Source organism: Oryzias melastigma, linkage group LG18 (assembly GCF_002922805.2).
Source record: "Oryzias melastigma strain HK-1 linkage group LG18, ASM292280v2, whole genome shotgun sequence".
NCBI classification, from domain to species: domain Eukaryota; kingdom Metazoa; phylum Chordata; class Actinopteri; order Beloniformes; family Adrianichthyidae; genus Oryzias; species Oryzias melastigma.
In genome coordinates, this window is record NC_050529.1 from 6,324,997 (window position 1) to 6,342,051 (window position 17,055).

General features: G+C 39.4%; 3 protein-coding genes across 4 annotated transcripts in view; 2 read left to right on the forward strand and 1 right to left on the reverse strand.

Annotated features, from left to right (window-relative positions):
* mus81 (MUS81 structure-specific endonuclease subunit) overlaps positions 1 to 3,505 on the forward strand; it is a gene marked incomplete in the record, with an annotated part of 15,507 nt that extends 12,002 nt beyond the window's left edge. The window contains 4 exon segments of the mRNA XM_036216827.1: positions 2,137 to 2,241; positions 2,315 to 2,418; positions 2,805 to 2,888; positions 3,231 to 3,505. Of these exon segments, the coding sequence (XP_036072720.1) occupies positions 2,137 to 2,241; positions 2,315 to 2,418; positions 2,805 to 2,888; positions 3,231 to 3,297 (360 nt within the window).
* A 7,116-nt stretch (positions 3,506 to 10,621) lies between these two features.
* On the forward strand, positions 10,622 to 14,082 carry LOC112155662 (prostaglandin D2 receptor 2-like). Its single transcript, XM_024287455.2, has 2 exons — positions 10,622 to 10,819; positions 11,334 to 14,082. The coding sequence occupies exon 2, from the start codon at positions 11,365 to 11,367 to the stop codon at positions 12,466 to 12,468; it is 1,104 nt and encodes a 367-aa protein (XP_024143223.1). The 5' UTR covers positions 10,622 to 10,819; positions 11,334 to 11,364; the 3' UTR covers positions 12,469 to 14,082.
* Positions 14,083 to 14,136: 54 nt separating this feature from the next.
* si:dkey-165a24.9 (G-protein coupled receptor 4) overlaps positions 14,137 to 17,055 on the reverse strand; it is a 4,904-nt gene continuing 1,985 nt past the window's right edge. For both annotated transcript variants that reach the window (XM_024287456.2, XM_024287457.2), the window contains one exon: positions 14,137 to 15,521. In XM_024287456.2, coding sequence (XP_024143224.1) covers positions 15,104 to 15,521 — 418 coding nt within the window. In that variant the 3' untranslated portion in view covers positions 14,137 to 15,103. The remainder of the gene's footprint in view (positions 15,522 to 17,055) is intronic.

A 17,055-nucleotide genomic window follows, 5' to 3' on the forward strand; every position in this document is an offset into this window, starting at 1 on the left:
GGTTTTTACTTTTTTTACTTCTCCTGCTTGAATTATTTATTATCATCATATGAAATTAAATACTTAAGTTGATAACAAAGGTGCTGTTTGGGTCAAATTGACCCATTTAAAAAATATAAAAATCTAAAAGATATATACTTAAAGATATTTTTTTTACTTAAAAACATTTCCTGCTTGGGTTATTTAATGTCATCATAATATACAATGACATATAAGACAGTGTCCCAAAGGTACTATTTGGGTTATATTGACCCGGGGAAATCAATTCTGTCCCTCAGAAACAAACACAACAGGAATATGTAAAAATATGTTTCAAATTCTGTAAAAGTTTGCCTCCTTTCTCTTGTCTTTTCTTCATAAATTAAAGTTTTGTCTCTTTAAAGTCCAACTTTCCGTTACAGTAAATTAAATGTCTAATGCAAGTATGTAGAATTCAAAAGTTGTCCAAAATAAAAAAAAAGCCATAAAGTCAACAGATTTTATCAAGGAAAATGAATCGATCCAAAAATGTACCTTTTTTTTGTGGTGACGACATGCATAAAAGAGGGTGGAGTCATGTAATAACTCCTCCCACTTTACCAGCTGCTTTAAATAGATACAAACAAAGCTAGAAGCTGCTTTTTTGTTAACATGTAGAGGATAAATCAGGACTTTTAACTTCTAAAATAAATTAATCTTCATGAAAACACAATAAATACAACATTTCTATGTAAATCAGGAATCTCAAAGTTTTTGTTCCATTTGATCTAAATTTGACTTTTTTTGTTACTCCCTCAGTTTCGTCTGAAGAGGTGTGGCCTCCGCAAGCCCATCTATTTAGTGGAGGGGGGCACGGCCGCCGCCTCCCACCTGAGCTTACCTGAAGCCACGCTGCAGCAGGCCATAGTGAACACACAGGTGGGCGGGGCTTCCTGTCCTCCTGTCAGAGACGAAAGCATCAAATCCAGATTCGTGCATTGTTTCTCTGCACTTTAGGTGGTGGACGGCTTCTTTGTGAAGAGAGTTCAGGATGTAAGGGAGTCGGCGGCTTACCTGACCGTCATGACCAGACACCTGGCCAAACTCTACCAGGTAACAGTTTGATTTATTTGTGTAATGGAGGAGAAAATAAGTATTTGGTCACATCAAAACTGTGTGATCCACCCCTGTTTTCATGGGTTTCCTGTAGATCTTCACCTGGTTTAGCTGTTTTTTTTTGGGTCCCTTCTCCCATGCAGATCTCCTCAAGGGCTGGGATGTTTTGTTGCTGGAAAACACAGGCTTTCAACTCCCTACACAGATTCTTTATTGGATTGAGGTCTAGAATCTGGTTAGATCACCCCAGAAACTTGAAATGCTTTTTTACATAGCTACTCCTTTGTTGCCATGGCGATGTGTTTGGGATCATTGTCCTGCTTTAGCCATGTTTCATTCTCAATATTTTCAGCGATGGGAGGCCGTTTTTGTCCAAAATCTCACCACAAATGGATCCATGTATGTTCTGGGATCACAGAACAAAGGTTACCATAGTAACGCACCACGTTGTCATGGATTCAAATCCTCTAAAGGTCCTCCAGCTTAAACCAGAACCAACTAGATGATCCAGAGGAGGGCTGGGAGAAGGTCATGTGACCAGATAAGATCAGAATGGAACTCTTGCCGTCTTTTGGTGGGAGGACCATTGTAAAGCATGGAGGTGGAAGCATCATTGCTTGAGTACAGCACCCGTATTAAGGAGAAGGCAGAATTCTTACTTGTTTGTTGGAGCTCAAAACTTATTTTCTGCTCCATTTAAAAAAAAAAAAAATCTTTAAAAATCAAACAATGTGATTTCCTGGATTCTTTTTTTTTTACGTTTTGTCTCGCATTGACTTATTTCTTTATAAAATCAGTGATTGATTTAGCTTGTATACAAGTCAAATTACCCCTTTAAATGATTAAAAAAGATAAATAAAGTGCGTCCAGCATCCTTATTCCGTGACCTTTTTGCAGAATTCAATAAATAAACGGGTCAGAAATGTGGATGTTTTCATGACTCCGCCTTTTCCATGTCTACAGGTGGGCGGGGTTTTGGTTGGTGCCTCAAAAATAAAAATAACTCCAGGTTTTGTCCCTGACCTTTGACCCTATCAAACACAGAACTGCACCCTGACCTGTCGCTCCAGAGAGCAGGAAGGGGACGCGGCGACAGACGAGGACGCCACGGCGTCCTGCTCCCTCATTTCCTTTGCAGAGTTCAACCACGGAGCCGTGAAGAACAAGGTGATTCCCACCGAACATTTCCTCCTATCGTTTCCGAAGCTGCGTGATGGAACCACTGTCCTCCCCTCTCTAGTGTCAAACGGTGAGGGAGGTGTTCGCCAGACAGTTGATGCAGATCAGCGGGTTGTCAGGAGACAAGGCAGCTGCCATACTGCAGCACTACAGCACCCCCTACAGGTAAACACGGGAAGACTTGACTGTTTTGAAGAGTATTCTGGAGTCAATAAAGGTTTTTCAATATATTCATATAGTTAAGTTTATCAAATATCTATTGGAAATAGTTCTTTATTATTCATACTTCTTATACAATCTTCGTTTCCATGGTGCTAGTTGTCTTTTTATTGGCTGCTGATACCATTGATACCAAAATTAAGCATTTTAGGTTCATTTTAGTGTCTCTGTTTATCCCTGTCTCATTGATTACTGCCCTTTCCAATATGGCGGCCCTCTTAACGTACATCGGACGATGATAACAGGCTGGTGTAGTGACTCTAGCCTTTCTCAACCGTGTCTCCTGTGAAAACGATGGAACCCGTTCATCTATTTGGTTCTGTTGTTCTCAGTTTACTGAGCGCCTACGATCGCTGTTCCAGCGAAGCCGAGAAAGAGAAGCTCCTGTCCTGCATCCGATACGGGAAACTCCAAAGGTTTGTAGCGTCTTCCTGGGATTTGAACTGCAGAAACTCCAACTCTAACCAATGTTTGTCTAGATTTCACCAAACCGAATGACTGTTTATTATTTAACTCATAGATAATTAGTAAAAAGAACCGAAATGAACAAGTTTTTACTTAAAACATTTAAGTCCTTGAAACTTTTCCCCTTTAAAGTCCTTGTGTCTACATTTTAAAGGTGTAAATAGTCTAAAATGATATGAATGTAAAGTTTTAGAATAATAAATTTGAAACCGTTGATGATATTTCTGCATGTGATTCTGAACTGGACGGAACAGGCTTCCCTTGACCTCTCGACGATGGCGTTTGTTTTCCAGAAACTTGGGTCCAGCTCTCAGCAGAACGGTTTACCAGCTGTATTGCAGTCAGGGAGCTCTTTCCTGACAACAGCACTCATCATCTGCTCCACCTGGATTCACCTATGTCCCACAGACTTCAGCTTCCTTTGCTGTTTCAGTTTGAATTTACAGTGATGAACTTTTCATAAATGCTGCTATTTATAACAAATCTACATCCTTTAAACTTGCATCAACCTTTTTTTAAGAACGTGCCCCAATAATGAAGCAATAAAGTTTCCTTTGTGCTAAAGTCACTTCTTCTTTTACTTGAGTATTTTGTTCAAATAAAACAAAAAAAAGGATGTTTTATAGTGTGACAAAGGGGGGAAAACAAAGGGGTCTTAAAACGGCGCCTTGTGGAACTCCAAATTTCAATTTGTTTAAAACTTGTTTTTTGGACTGAACTGAATTCAATAGAGTGCATTAAACAAAACGAAAAAAGCCACATTATGGTACAGCTTTACAACCCAGAATGCCTAGAGGGAATAAGATACACACTATTGGTCAGAGAACTCAATGGGAAGTTTTTCTTGGCAACTGCTGTTATTTATACCTGTAGAGAAAGCAACTCTACAGACAAGTCAAATTTTATTGACAATAACACTCAACATTTTTCACTTCATAAAATATAAAGCAATACTGTCACTTTTTTAGCTAGTTATGTGAACTCACAGTACGCATCACTCCACCAGGCCCCCGACTGCAGTACCCATAATGTGGTGCCGTTTGGTTTGACCGCCACAGAAAATCGGTTCCAGGTCACTATTGCCTCATTTTCACTTGGAAGTCCATAACAAACCAGTACGGTACCTTACCGGGAGGGAGGGTCTAAGGGCAGGGATAACCAGTTTATGTAGTCTGTTTAGTTTTTAACAATTGTTTATATTTTGAAGCCCAATGAGGCAAATCTCTTTGTGATTTTGGGCTATATAAATAAAATTGAATTGAATTGAATTGAATTAAATTGACCCATTAGACCTGACCGATAGTTGTAGGTCCATAGAAAAATGGAACAAACCAGATAGGGCGGAGCTACTGTCTTCACACAATGAAATCCATTGATTGGCGGAAAGGTATTATGACGAGCAAACGTCAAGCCAGTGTTTTCCCAATTCAAGATCCAAGCCGAAGGTTTTGTCCTCTTTTCGCCTGTATTCTTCCTATAATTTTCTTGCAAAGAATATTAAATTCTCGCATTCAGGATCCCCCCTTATTTGTAAGGGTTAGCGACCGGAGTTACGCCAAATCCACGAATACAGAGAACAGCTGTAGTCGCACTTCTATGATGTAACAAAGGAGTTTATGAAGAACCGCGATGAGATAGATATACATAAAAACAGACCGTCAGCATACTGATGATGCTCCCAAAAAGACATCGGAGCCAAAATTTTCTAGAATGCATGCTTTCTGTTTGAGCACTACATGTGTTTTCTGCTGTGAGTGAATAAACACGACCACGAGTCGATTTTTTTTTTTTTAGGCCTTCCTGGTGTAGACTTTTGCACTGTCAGTCCTTCACCTCTACTTTCATGTAAACATGTTCAAAAACACAAACTCAGAGGTGTAAATGTTTATCAAACACAAGTTCCCCTTTCACAGTTAAATACATGAGGAAACTGTAGAGTCAACACAATTACACACCCAGTCGAGAATTCATTTTTTTGCCTAAATATAGCTAAAATTTGACAATCGGTCAAAATAAATACTTCAAATTTCCCTCCTTTTGGTCATTAAAGACTCAGTCCAATGACCTTTTTAGATATTTTAAATCATTCCTAGTGCTCTTTTAATGATGATTAGCCAAACCTGTTGTTTTCTAGGACATAGTTTCTGCAGAGTGGCATGAGTTCATTGTTGTGGGTGGTAATGTTGGCACATAGCAACCCCGCACCCCCTTCCCCTCTCCCTTCCTCACTTTTTATCCTGATTCACAACGATTTGATTGAATGAAAACGGCAGATTTTATCTTACTTTATTCATGTGGATCTTTAGCTAAATAATTAGTCCCCAAAGTTAAAGAAAAGTCTAAAGATTTCATAGTAAGGATGCCATTTCATTGCATTTTGCACAACCAACCAGTAGGGGTCAGGATCAACACAAATTCAGGTTTTAAATTGAGTGTTGAAGAAAACTTTTTTTTCATGACTGATGTTTGGTCTAGATATGACAGCAAAGCGTGTTTCTTCACTTGCACAATGCTTATTTGGTAAATTCTGCTTCCCTTTATCTGCTTTTGTGGTCTCCAGTGTATTGGTGCATTTGTTTTTCTAGCAGACTCAGCAGGTAACTTCTACCCTTCAGCCTAAACTCGTCAAGGCTTTGACTTTCTCAAGATCTCCTAGGGGTTCAATGGACAAGTTCTGTAGAGGGTTCTGTTTTTCACACACTTGTTCACTTGTTGGGCAAACTTATGAACAACAGAAGGAAGTGTTGCTCCCCTGAAAACCCACACAGCCACTCGAGTAGTACATTTGTACGGAGAAACCTTACTTTTTTTCTTTGTAGTTCCTTTATATGATTGAAATAAGTCTGCAAAGTCAATATTTGATGCAAATGTTTTCAGTAAGACAGTCCGGCACACAGTCCCGTCCTGATTTCGTGAGGGCTGGAGGTAAGGCATTTCCTATTGGGGGATCTCAAAACTTCGGTCCAGTTCTTATTAATGGCCAATGGGTGGGACCAAATATGGTTTGACAATCCACCCACCTCTAAAAATAAACACATTTGAGAACCAATGTATTAAAATGGCTTATTTGAAATAAATGTATCCCTCTTGAAGTAAGTAAATATAAAGTGGTTAGCCTTTTCGTCTCACAGTGAGAAGGCCCTGGTTCAAGTCCCTAGGTTCTTTCTGTGTGGAGTTCGGTTGTTCTCCTCGTGCAAGTGCGGGTTTTCTCTGGTAATGCTTTATTGGTTATTTTAATATCTCTTAAGTACCCCTAGGAGTGATGTTGTGTGTGTATGTTCCCCTGCTACAGATTGGCAATCTGTTTAGGACAGGGGTACCGAAATCAAGGCCTTGAAGGCCGGTATCCTACACTTTTTCCAACCAACATGCCATTAAATCTCCTTATTGGCCAAACACACTTGATCCAGGTAATCAGCAGCAGATAAGGCAGGGTTTCTGGAAAACCAACAGAAAGACGGCCCTCAAGGCCTGGATTTGGGCACCCCTACCTTTGCCCGACAGTAGCTGGCTTGGCTCCAAGAACCCTTTGACCCCAACAGGGATTCAGTGGGTTCTAAAGATGGATGAATGAGTGGTAATAAGTATTAGAAAAACATCTTCTGAACCCCGAATGTGCATGAGTTTATTTTAGGCACAAAGTTATTCTCTTTAACAAGGGAGTTCCTTCTACAACCAATCTCCAGTGGTCTTTGGTGGAACTGCAACACTTCCTGGTTTGCATGAAAGTTGGGAGTAGAGGGTGACTACCACTATCACAGACCCCCCCCCACCCCCACCACCACCTCAGTGAAGCTCTGTTCACCTGTGCCTCTTTAGGTTGTTTGTTTCTGAGTGTCTGTAGCTGTTGGACGATTGTCTCTTGACAGACATATACAATAAGTGTGACCCTGCACTTTGAGGGACAACAGCAGTCCCTAAAGAAGTGTTTGCAGTCACCAAATGAAGTTGATTTAGTATTCGAGGTCAACTTGGATACTTCAGTTTTGGTTTTACGACACATTTCCTACACAACATGTTTGTGTGATTCCAGTTCTCTTTTCACTTCACATGCAACCCATTAGAAAAAAATAAGTCTTTTTGGCAAAGTGTGTGTGTGGGATAGTCATGTACAGAAAAAAAACAAATAACACACGCTCTTAGAACTACCGTAACCCCTTGAACGTTAAAGTAATTAGCGAAATTTCAATGGATCCTGATGCAGATAAAAACAGCTTTGCAGCAATATGTAAAAATGAGTGATTATGTGGTTAGGATAATTGTGTAAACACTTCACTGCTGTAAAAGATGCTTTTCTCCACGTCAAAATTGGCTAGTTTACATTAATTGTAATTAATTAAACGGTTGAAGAGTTACGGTAGTTCAAAGAGCGTCTACATTGGTTCTTAAGAGTTTCAATTGTACATTTAGTTGATTAAATATCGGGGCAACTTATGTCTCTTTCAACTACATAAAGTACATGTTGAGAACATTTTCTATTAGAATGTTTTCTGTCTTGTCTGTAGTTTTTCATTCTTCTTACCATTAAGTTTTTTGTTTCTTTTATGTAACCCTGGTTCTCAAATGGACTAGAGCTCACTTTGTCCACACTGGAGGTCAGAACTCTGAAATAACTCATCTGAATGGAGCTATACCATCGACTTATGCACTCCAGGAACATAATCTCTGGTGTAACCCAGAATTGGAGCCTGAAGTTTTTCAGGTCTTATTTCCTAGAATTTACTCTGATATACTCAGCAGTGCCCTCAAAGATAGGCAACTGTGTTGGTAGGGACAGTGTAGATGGAGACTTTTGTTGAGTCCACCCACCTGCCAGTCAAAAAAATCAATAACAACTTACACTGCACACATTTGAACTCAAGTAAAACTGTTATAAAAGAAATGTATTGCAGTTATAGTAAGGAGGAAATAAACTGTTTTAAAAGGCTCCGATCTGAAACCAGCCACCAAAGGTCATTTGAAGAGCTGCAGCTTGAACTTAAGCTGGCATCGAATCTCGAAAGGGAAGCTGGGGACTGTGGTTTGGTGACATGTCAGGTGTGAAAACCTTGTGCAAGCGCATCACCATCTGTAATCCAAACGTGTGAGAAAAGTCTCGGTGAAAACACAAGTTAGCGACAGGAAGAAGGAGAAATAGGAGAAATAAAATTGAACATAAGACAAAATTTCATATTTTGGGGGAATTGGAATTGGTTTTTTTCAAGCAATTTAAACACACACCTATATATCAAACATTATTAGGATATTTACAATAAAGACATTTTTAAAAAAGATAAAATGATAAAGAAAACAAATGTATACATATAGTATATATATGTATATATATATATATATATATAAATATATAAACATTAAATGTAATTACTCTTGGTCATTGATGGACATAATTGCACTTATACATACTATACATATGTCTTTAGTTTTACTGGCTTTTTGCTTAAAATACAAGTTTGCTAAATTAAAAAACAGCAGAGAATGTCTTTGCTCTGATGCTAATTCTTAAGCAAGTATCTTGACTTCAGCTATTTTTTATTCATTAAAACAAATTGAAGATTCATTTTAGAGACTACAGTGGACCCTCGTTTATCGCTGAAGTTACGTTCTAAAAGAAACCTGCAAAAGTCGAAATCTGGGAAGTAGTCATATTGTTTAAAGACTCTCAAAGTTCGAAATGTAGTATAACTAAGCCATGAATGAGATCGATTGACAATAATCAGAACGCAGGGATACAATGCCCTAAAAAAAAGCTTGCAAAATTACAATGAAAAAAAAATAGACGAAACAATGAAAGGTGAACTGAATTTTAGCAAGGGACCCGCTTGAGTAGGTTAAATAGAAACGTATATTAATATTTTTAATGTTTATTTATGCTAAGAGAGCACAAGACACCAATGCAAACAGGCAGGACAGAATCTTGACCCAACATAAGTATTTATTTACGTCCAAGGTGAGGTCATAAAAACAATGTTCAGATACTCACACCTAGGGGCCGCCCACTTCAACCACTGATCTACCCCTTCACACAAAACTGCTCTACTGGAAGAATTGGAGTCAAGCGGCACCACTCTTAAGCAACCTGGCCTTCATTTAGTAATTAAATCAACGAAGTTTGGAATGACTCACCAAAAGGCCACCATGCTGGGGTGGTCGTGGTGCAAAGGTAGAGCGATCAACCTCTGATCGGAAGATTGCAAGTTCGGTTTCCGCCTTGCCTGTTCATTTGTTGAAGTGTCTTTTGGGTAAGACTCTGAACCCCACAGTGCCAAGTTGGTTATAGGCTGGTGCCAGTGAAACTGCAATTAGTGCTTGAATGTTTTTGTGTACATCTGTAAATGTAGCTATAAAACACTTGTGGGCTTAAAGAACGTGATAGCACTGCGATACAAGTATACGCCATTTACCACTACCACAAATGGTCCAAAAAGGGCAAATATAGCATCATTTGGTGTAGGAGTTCAAATCAAAATGACAAGGAAAGACAGAAATTGTAGAAAAACCAGACAAAGTGTTTATGAAATCACTAAAGAGGCCCAATGTCAGGAAAGGAAACCTTAAAAGGGAACTCTGACCAGGGGGACGCCTTTCAAAACAAAAATGACTGGAATTCAAGCAGTTTGAATTAGGAAAGAAACCAACGTTGAGCAAAGACTTGTGGACAGACAGTAGGCAGAAGAAACAACACAAACGTTATAAAGTCACCAAATACCACCAATGGACTTTTAGTCTTTGAATTCACAGAACAAGTGTGTAGAGACAAAAATTTCCGGAGTGAAGACAAAAGATTGTACATAAGGTTTAGTAAAACTATAGACTCATATCAAGAAGCTTCATGTGTTTTTGTGTAAGATATCCTGTGGTTGTTGTGGTCTAGACTGAAACTTCAGTGCCGATTCAAACAGCAGCAGCAAAATGTCAAGTATAAAGATTCTGTCGGTGAGATATTTGGTGATGAACTTGCATAAAGTTACACTCCGAGGAAAAATGTGATTTTGGTGTTTCTAACATGTTGCATTTTTCTCATGATTTGAACAAATTCTTAAAAATTGCATTTCTGAATATTTCTTTATGCAAATAATTGTGAATCAGCAGCAGACAAAAAAATGCTGTTTTAAAACAATGCAGTTGTTTCTCCAATGTCCCGGCTACGCTTCTTTCCAATTCATCCACATGCAAACAAATAGATCCATGAACGTCTTTGTTTTCATTGTCTGAGCTGGAATCTGAATCAAAACTGTACGGCTGGCTCACTCCAATATTACTCGCTGTTTTTGTTGCACTGCTAATGTCATCTTGGGGTTATAAGCTAGTGGGATAGAGAGTAAACCAGGAATTGATGGGAATGAGAGCAGGCTCACTCCGTGCCAACGGTTCTGTCCACAACTCAGGTGAATTTCTAATGAACTATTTTCGCTCTGTAGAAAGTGTGCTCTTAAAATGATACAGATTTTTGGATTTTGGCTAAGAACAACATTATTAAAAGACCACCAAAGATGCTTTTACCACAGATCAAAAGATGATCGGAGTGGGACTTCAAAGATAGGTTCACGTGAGGACTTATCGTGACAGTTTCCACACAAAAAAGCAGCTAATTATTCTATATAAATGCATTGGATATTTTGCTTTTTATTTAAAATTATCTCAAAGTTAAGAACTAATAAAGCTTTACTGAGAATGCAGACACGTTTCTTTTCGTCACACACAGTCCTTTCTGATCAAAAGTTGAGTGTGAGCAATACCTCCTGAGAAGAACACGTTCCTCTTGAGGTTAACACTTCCTACTGCGTATCGTGTAAAAGCCTCCGCGCTACATAAAACTAAAAGACAAGACAGAGCAAGATCTTATCAAACTTGTTGGTTAGACGTTCAGGCACCAAGAGCCAAGGTGAGTGTTCTTTTTAATGTCTTTATATTTAAATAAATTGTTTGGATTGGGAAAACAGTTGCTCTTGAAATCAAAGAATAGAAAACAGCAACTAAGAAAGTGTGTTTTTCTTTCAAAAATAAAATTGTACGTATTTGTGTTTTTGCATGAAAATCACTTAGTCATCAGCTGAAAAATGTGAACTAAACTTACTGATAATGTTTCAGACCAGCTTTTTTTATGTCTTTATCTTTAGATATGATAATCCAACATCTCGTCGTCATTGTCTGTCTTCAAACCTGCATCTAACGAGAGAAATGTTTTTTTTTCATTAATAATCTTTAGCTTTTTGACAAAACTGGTTAAGACATTTGTGGATTTTATACATAAGAAGTGTGTAATAGACAGATCTCTGAAGATGCAAAGTCCCTGTAGATCCACACTAACCTGTTTGGTTTACAAAGTGATAGAAGTTAAAAAGATGAGCTAGAATTTGAAACAATATTTGACATTTATGTATGAACCTCTCTCATAGATCTAATCACTAAGAAGCTCTACGAGACGAGATGGAGTGCAAAATTCCCAACGAAAGCCTGACTTTCTCCTCCAACCAGACGAACTATGCACCCAGTCTGAGTTCCACAAACTTGTTTATCATTTCCCTCCATGGGATAGTCTCGATCATCGGCATTGTGGAAAACCTCTTAATCCTGGCAGTGGTGGGGTTGTACGTTCGCCGCTCTGTTATCAGCATCTGGATCTTGAACCTGGCAGCGTCTGACCTGTTGACCTCGTCCTTTCTGCCCTTCTTCACCTTGTACTTGGCTCAAGGACACAACTGGGTATTGGGCAAGACCTTCTGCCGGATCTATTCCTCCATCTTCTTCCTCAACATGTTCATCAGCGGGTTCCTGCTGGCGGCCATCTCCCTGGACCGCTGCCTGGTGGTAGTGAGGCCAGTCTGGGCCCAGAACAACAGGAGCATCAAACTCATTTCGAGGATTTGTGCAGGGATCTGGGTGCTGGCCATAATCTTTACCATTCCCTTTTATATGTTCCGGGACACCATCACCCTTAAAGACAGAAGGAATCTGTGCTACTACAACTACGCTCTGTATCCACCAAGTAATCTGAACAATCTACAGGCTTTATGCAACCAGCGCAAAGAGGTTTTGGCTTTCATCAAGTTCTTTTTCGCCTTCCTCATTCCCCTCGTGATCATCATCCTCAGCTACTTAGCGGTGAACTCCACCCTGGCTCGGCGTGGCTGCCGGCGGTCTTTGCGTTTTGTCCGGCTCGTGGTTGCTGTGGTTGTGACCTTCATTCTCTGCTGGGCTCCTTATCATCTCTTTATCATCATGGAGGTCATGGCCCCAAGCAATCACCCTGTGAAAAAATTTACTGAAAAGGCCCTTCCTGTTGCAGCTACGATTGCTTTCTTGAACGCCGTCTTTAACCCCATCCTGTACGTGTTTAGCTGCCCCGATTTGTGCCTGAAGATTAGGCACTCCTTCGGGGCGGTGATGGAGAGCGTGCTGGCGGAGGATCTGGTGGAGTTTACCCGACGCCGCAGCACGCTTCGCACCAGCCACTCCGAGCTTGTGGCGAGAAAGAAGAATAGTATCACAAACCTGCCTCCAAAAACTGAAGAGCAAGAGGAGAAAGATTGAACTTTGTGTCATACGCTCTTTAAAAATGTAGCAGGAACCAATTAGATTGTAGATCTGTTTGTCGCCAGGTAGATTTCAACATATCCTGTAGGCATCTCATTCACGTAAAGGCCCAGTGAATAAATTCAAGACATTCAAGTCAAACTTTTTCTCTCAGAGAGCGATAAGTTGTAGAGTATTGCCACAGGAGACCTGAGCGATTTGTAGATGGGAACTTGGGTTTATGGGTTATGATGGTCTTAAGACAAGCTGGGGTTTTGCTCTTGTCTTCAACTCTGAAACTTGACCTGAACCTGTTAAATGATGTTTTTTGAGTATTTGTCAGGCTTGCTTTTTAATCAAATGTGATGCAATTTTTTTTTCTACCCAGAATTCATCCTTGTGAGATCTGGAGAAAAAGAGGTATTGGTGTCCTTGCTTGCATAGATTAGTGTCCAAACTTAAGTTAGCTATGTTTTATTGTCTATAAAAAAAAAAACAACATGAATTAGTACGTTTTTATTCATATTCTGGAGCAAATTTGACCACATTCATGTTAAAAACCATAGAATAACCTTTTTACACCGGAGATATACTTTCCGCACACGACACACGTTTTTTTATATGCTGTAACTTTTTAACTATTTACGCAGTTAACATAAATTAGCTAATTCTGGTGTTTGCATGTCAGAGAAATTAATGTTCTCCTCTTTAGAATGTGTCAGAATTACGTTAATTGCGCAAACGGTTGAAGAGTTACTCAAAAGAATTTAAACCCTGGAGCTAAGGAGCAGATGTAAAGGGGTTACTTCTGTTGAGATTTAGTTGGCAGATATTTTAACTTTATTCTTTACTTGTATGCAAAAAAATGTTTATATTTGTTTTTCTTTTTTCCATGGAGCTAACCAAGCTTTTGCTTATTTTGCATTTTTGTAAAACTACCTCAATTGAGTGTAAAACTGGTTGTCACCTTCTGGATTCTTATATTTTTTGGTTAATTTATGTCAGTTCCAACGAAATACAAAAATAACAGAAATTATGGGATGAATTGAAGATAATTTACTTTGTAGCTCTGTTATGTCTTGAAGGCTCAAACGATGTCTTTCTAAAAGTGAGCAGTTGCCAAAATAAGTTGCCAAAATAAAACCGGGATGGACGTAGTTTCCATCACCGTTATTTCTTCAGAAAGTTAGATTAAAAGAACGTGACTAAAGTGTGATCCTCTCCCAAAAATCATTGAAGTTGAGAGCCAGTGAGGATTTTAACGACAGGAAAACCGCACTGACAAACTCGAGATGCATCAGAACAGTCCAGAATTTTCAAAGAATATCGGGCCATGGAAAGAACTGGAAACATTTTGGAAGTTATTTTCAATACTAGTCCTCGATAATTATTGTTTAGGTTTTGACAATTAAATTAAATTAATACTTATTGTACCATAATCCAATGCGTTATGTTGTTTCTGTTCTGTTAGTTTTCTTGGGGCGCATCAAGATCTTTTTTGCCCAATGTTGGAATTATTTACGTGTAAACAGTCAAAGAGTGACAGTAATTTAAAGTGCATGTGTTATTTAGACGTCACCAGTGACACCTCAGAGGTTAAAGGGTTAAATGATCACCTGTCACTTAAAAAAAGACCAGAAATTGGTTAAAAATAAATTCCCCAAGATGCAACTGTCATGGATATTAAATCTATAACTGTTAAACTAGACTTAAAGCTTGATTCCACAGTTGTTGATATGTCACGAGCCGCCTAGTGGTGACTTGATGAACTGCAACAGGCATTTGTTTTCCGAAGTGCTTCAATCCGGAAGTCAAAGGACGCACAAATGAAACACATCAGTGAATTCTACACAAAATGCTTTATTTGACCAATGAAATGACGACTGAAAGCTAAAACCTCCAACAGAGAATTCATAGGAAGAAAACCATCAAACCGATTCGGTTACACTGACAAAAAAGGAATGAACGGAAATGAGCAGTTTCTTTATGAACATGTGCAAACCATCTTTTTTTGAAATATTTTGCTTTGCATCTGAAACAGAAATGAGACCCAACTCATTTGAAGTTTAAACTGCATTTAAAGTAATTTTTTCACAATTTACTTCACATTTCTACAATGAATAATTATGTTCTAAATGACTGAAAAACAAGTTTTCATTTTTAGCTGATTCTATTGTGTTTTGTGACTTATGAGAAAGTGTAACTGCTGATAACAAACTTGTTGTTTTTGTTCTTTTCTTTGTAAAAATGGGCTTCAGGTGACACATGCACGCGATGTTGCTGAGAGTTCTCAGAGATTTCAGATTATTCTGTGCAGAAGCTGCATGGTGTCTAGATAGATGAACCGGTGGTGGATGTGTCGTCGCCTATGTCTAAATCCTTATCAGTTTGTGGGTTTTCTTCTAAAAGTGTGACTGAATGTTTCCAGATATAATTAAAAAACAAAATTTCTAGTGTTTGTGTTTCACACTTGTTTTTATTTTAAAAGTGAGGACAGTTCACATTTAAATATAGTTCAATAAACAAATATATATATATTTCTGTCAAAACTGATGTGAAACTCCATGTATGGAATTAAGGTATTACATGTACTGAACCACTAGGGGGTGCTGTTGCTCTGCATGAGTCCCTGGGGTCTATGGTCCAACCCTGTTCAAATGGCTTGAAAGCTGCCGGTTTCAGTCTGGCCGTGGGCTTTGAGGCGATATCTGCTCACGGTGGTGGTCTCGCTCTTGTCGCTTTGGCCCCTCCCCAAACAGGGCAGGGACTTCTGTAGCTCCAGACGGGCGTCGGGGCACAGGAAGATGTAGAAGAGGGGGTCCAGCAGGGTGTTGAGGCTGGTCAGGCCGTAGCAGAGGCGGTAGATGAGGAAGATGGAGTGCTCGAACTCGCACGGCGCCTCAGTCCACAGCAGGGACACGAACCTGTAGCCGCCCATGAGGTGGTACGGCCCGAAGACGGCGATGAAGTTGACCGTTATGACCACAAGGATGCCCACGATCTTGTGTCGCTCGTGATCCGACAGGGACGGCGAGCGCCGGAGCGTCACTCCGATGTGCGCTGAGGTGTAACTGAAGTAAGAAACAGTTTGGATCGTGAGTCAAGAAATTCAGAACACCACACGAAGATATCAAAGTCCATTTGTCACAAGATAAAAACCAATAAAAGCAATGGCCAAGACCCTTTGTCCTTGATTAATAGTCCCACATAATCAATGAAATGATTTATTTGAACCTGATAGTTGTAGTTGAAAAAAAAGTTGTACAATGACAACAAAGATCCACTGAACTTGTCCAAATATAGGATGGAACAGCAAAAATTATGATTGTGAAATGGTGATTGTGAATAACAATTTGTAAGATTTACATTTGATAAGAGGGAAAATGGAAAGTTACTGGCATATCGTATTATATTATTTAGGTTTATATATTGTGAATCATAAATTACTGGAAAAAGACAGACGTAGGCTTAAATAAGCATTTGCTTCTGAATATTCTCATTCTAAACATATATGTATTGAATTTGACTTGTGACTTTCCTTTTAGAAAAGGTGATTGCATTGATCTTTTTAAAGTATTTTTTTAATGTTTTACATTTTTGAAATTAATTAAAAAAACAAACAAACAAAAAAAACTCTATTGATCCAAAGATCAAGATCAATTCTATCAACAATAGAAACGCATTTGTGGTCTCCAGAGGGTATCGACAATCTAAAGATGTTTCATTGCTTACATAAAGTATCTATCATCGCCAGGGGTTTGTCTATTGATGCCTCTATTATGATTTAGTTTGAAAGAAAAATAACTTAAGATGGACAATGTCTACTTTTCAATGTGTCAAAAATTAATTTGTCCTATGAAAATATATGAATAAATATCTACAGAAATGGAAGAGGTGCGCTCATTTGTGAGAAGTTCGAAGTTTCACCTCCCTCCCAACCAGCAAGGTCAAGTGGGCCCCCTATGGTTTAAAACCCCAATTGGGTTTGTCTGCAGTTTCCGTGGAGGCCCCACCTGTGTTTGCCCACTTTGATTTCGTTGGGGGGCGACCCTACTAGCTGTGTTGGCACCTGGGCATTGGTGGTCGCCATGCTGTCCACGGGCAGCCAGTCAACTGAGTCCCCACTGAAGCCAATGTGGGCACCACGCAAACTGTAGACAAACCCAATTGGGGTCTGAAACCATATGGGGCCCTCTTGGCCTTCACAGAATGAAAGCATTCTCCAGTTTATACCTATTGGTGCAACACATTCTCATCGGCTAGTCGTCACACATTGACATTTGGTGAAGGACTCTTCTGCGTCCCTTTTTGACTTTTTGGATGTCCCCAATTTGTTTTTTTTTTTTTGTTTTGTTTTTTTTTGACGTGCTGGCTGTTCCCATCAAATCATGGGTCCTCAACCTCCAGGCCTCAAACCGGAACCGGTCCAGTACCGCGAGGCGGAGCACACCAGTTCACTAGCCTGGTACTGGTACACTAACCCCAACGTGGCACCAGATGCACCCCTTGGTACTGCCTCCGGTACCACATCCAGTACCACGTCCCGAGGGCTGCGGACCCTTGATTTTATAAAGAACCAGCACGTCAAAAAACAATGTTTACACA

Coding starts and splice junctions, on each gene's coding strand:
- LOC112155662 (XM_024287455.2), top strand. CDS start 11,365: ATGGAGTGCAAAATTCCCAACGAAAGCCTGACTTTCTCCTCCAACCAG.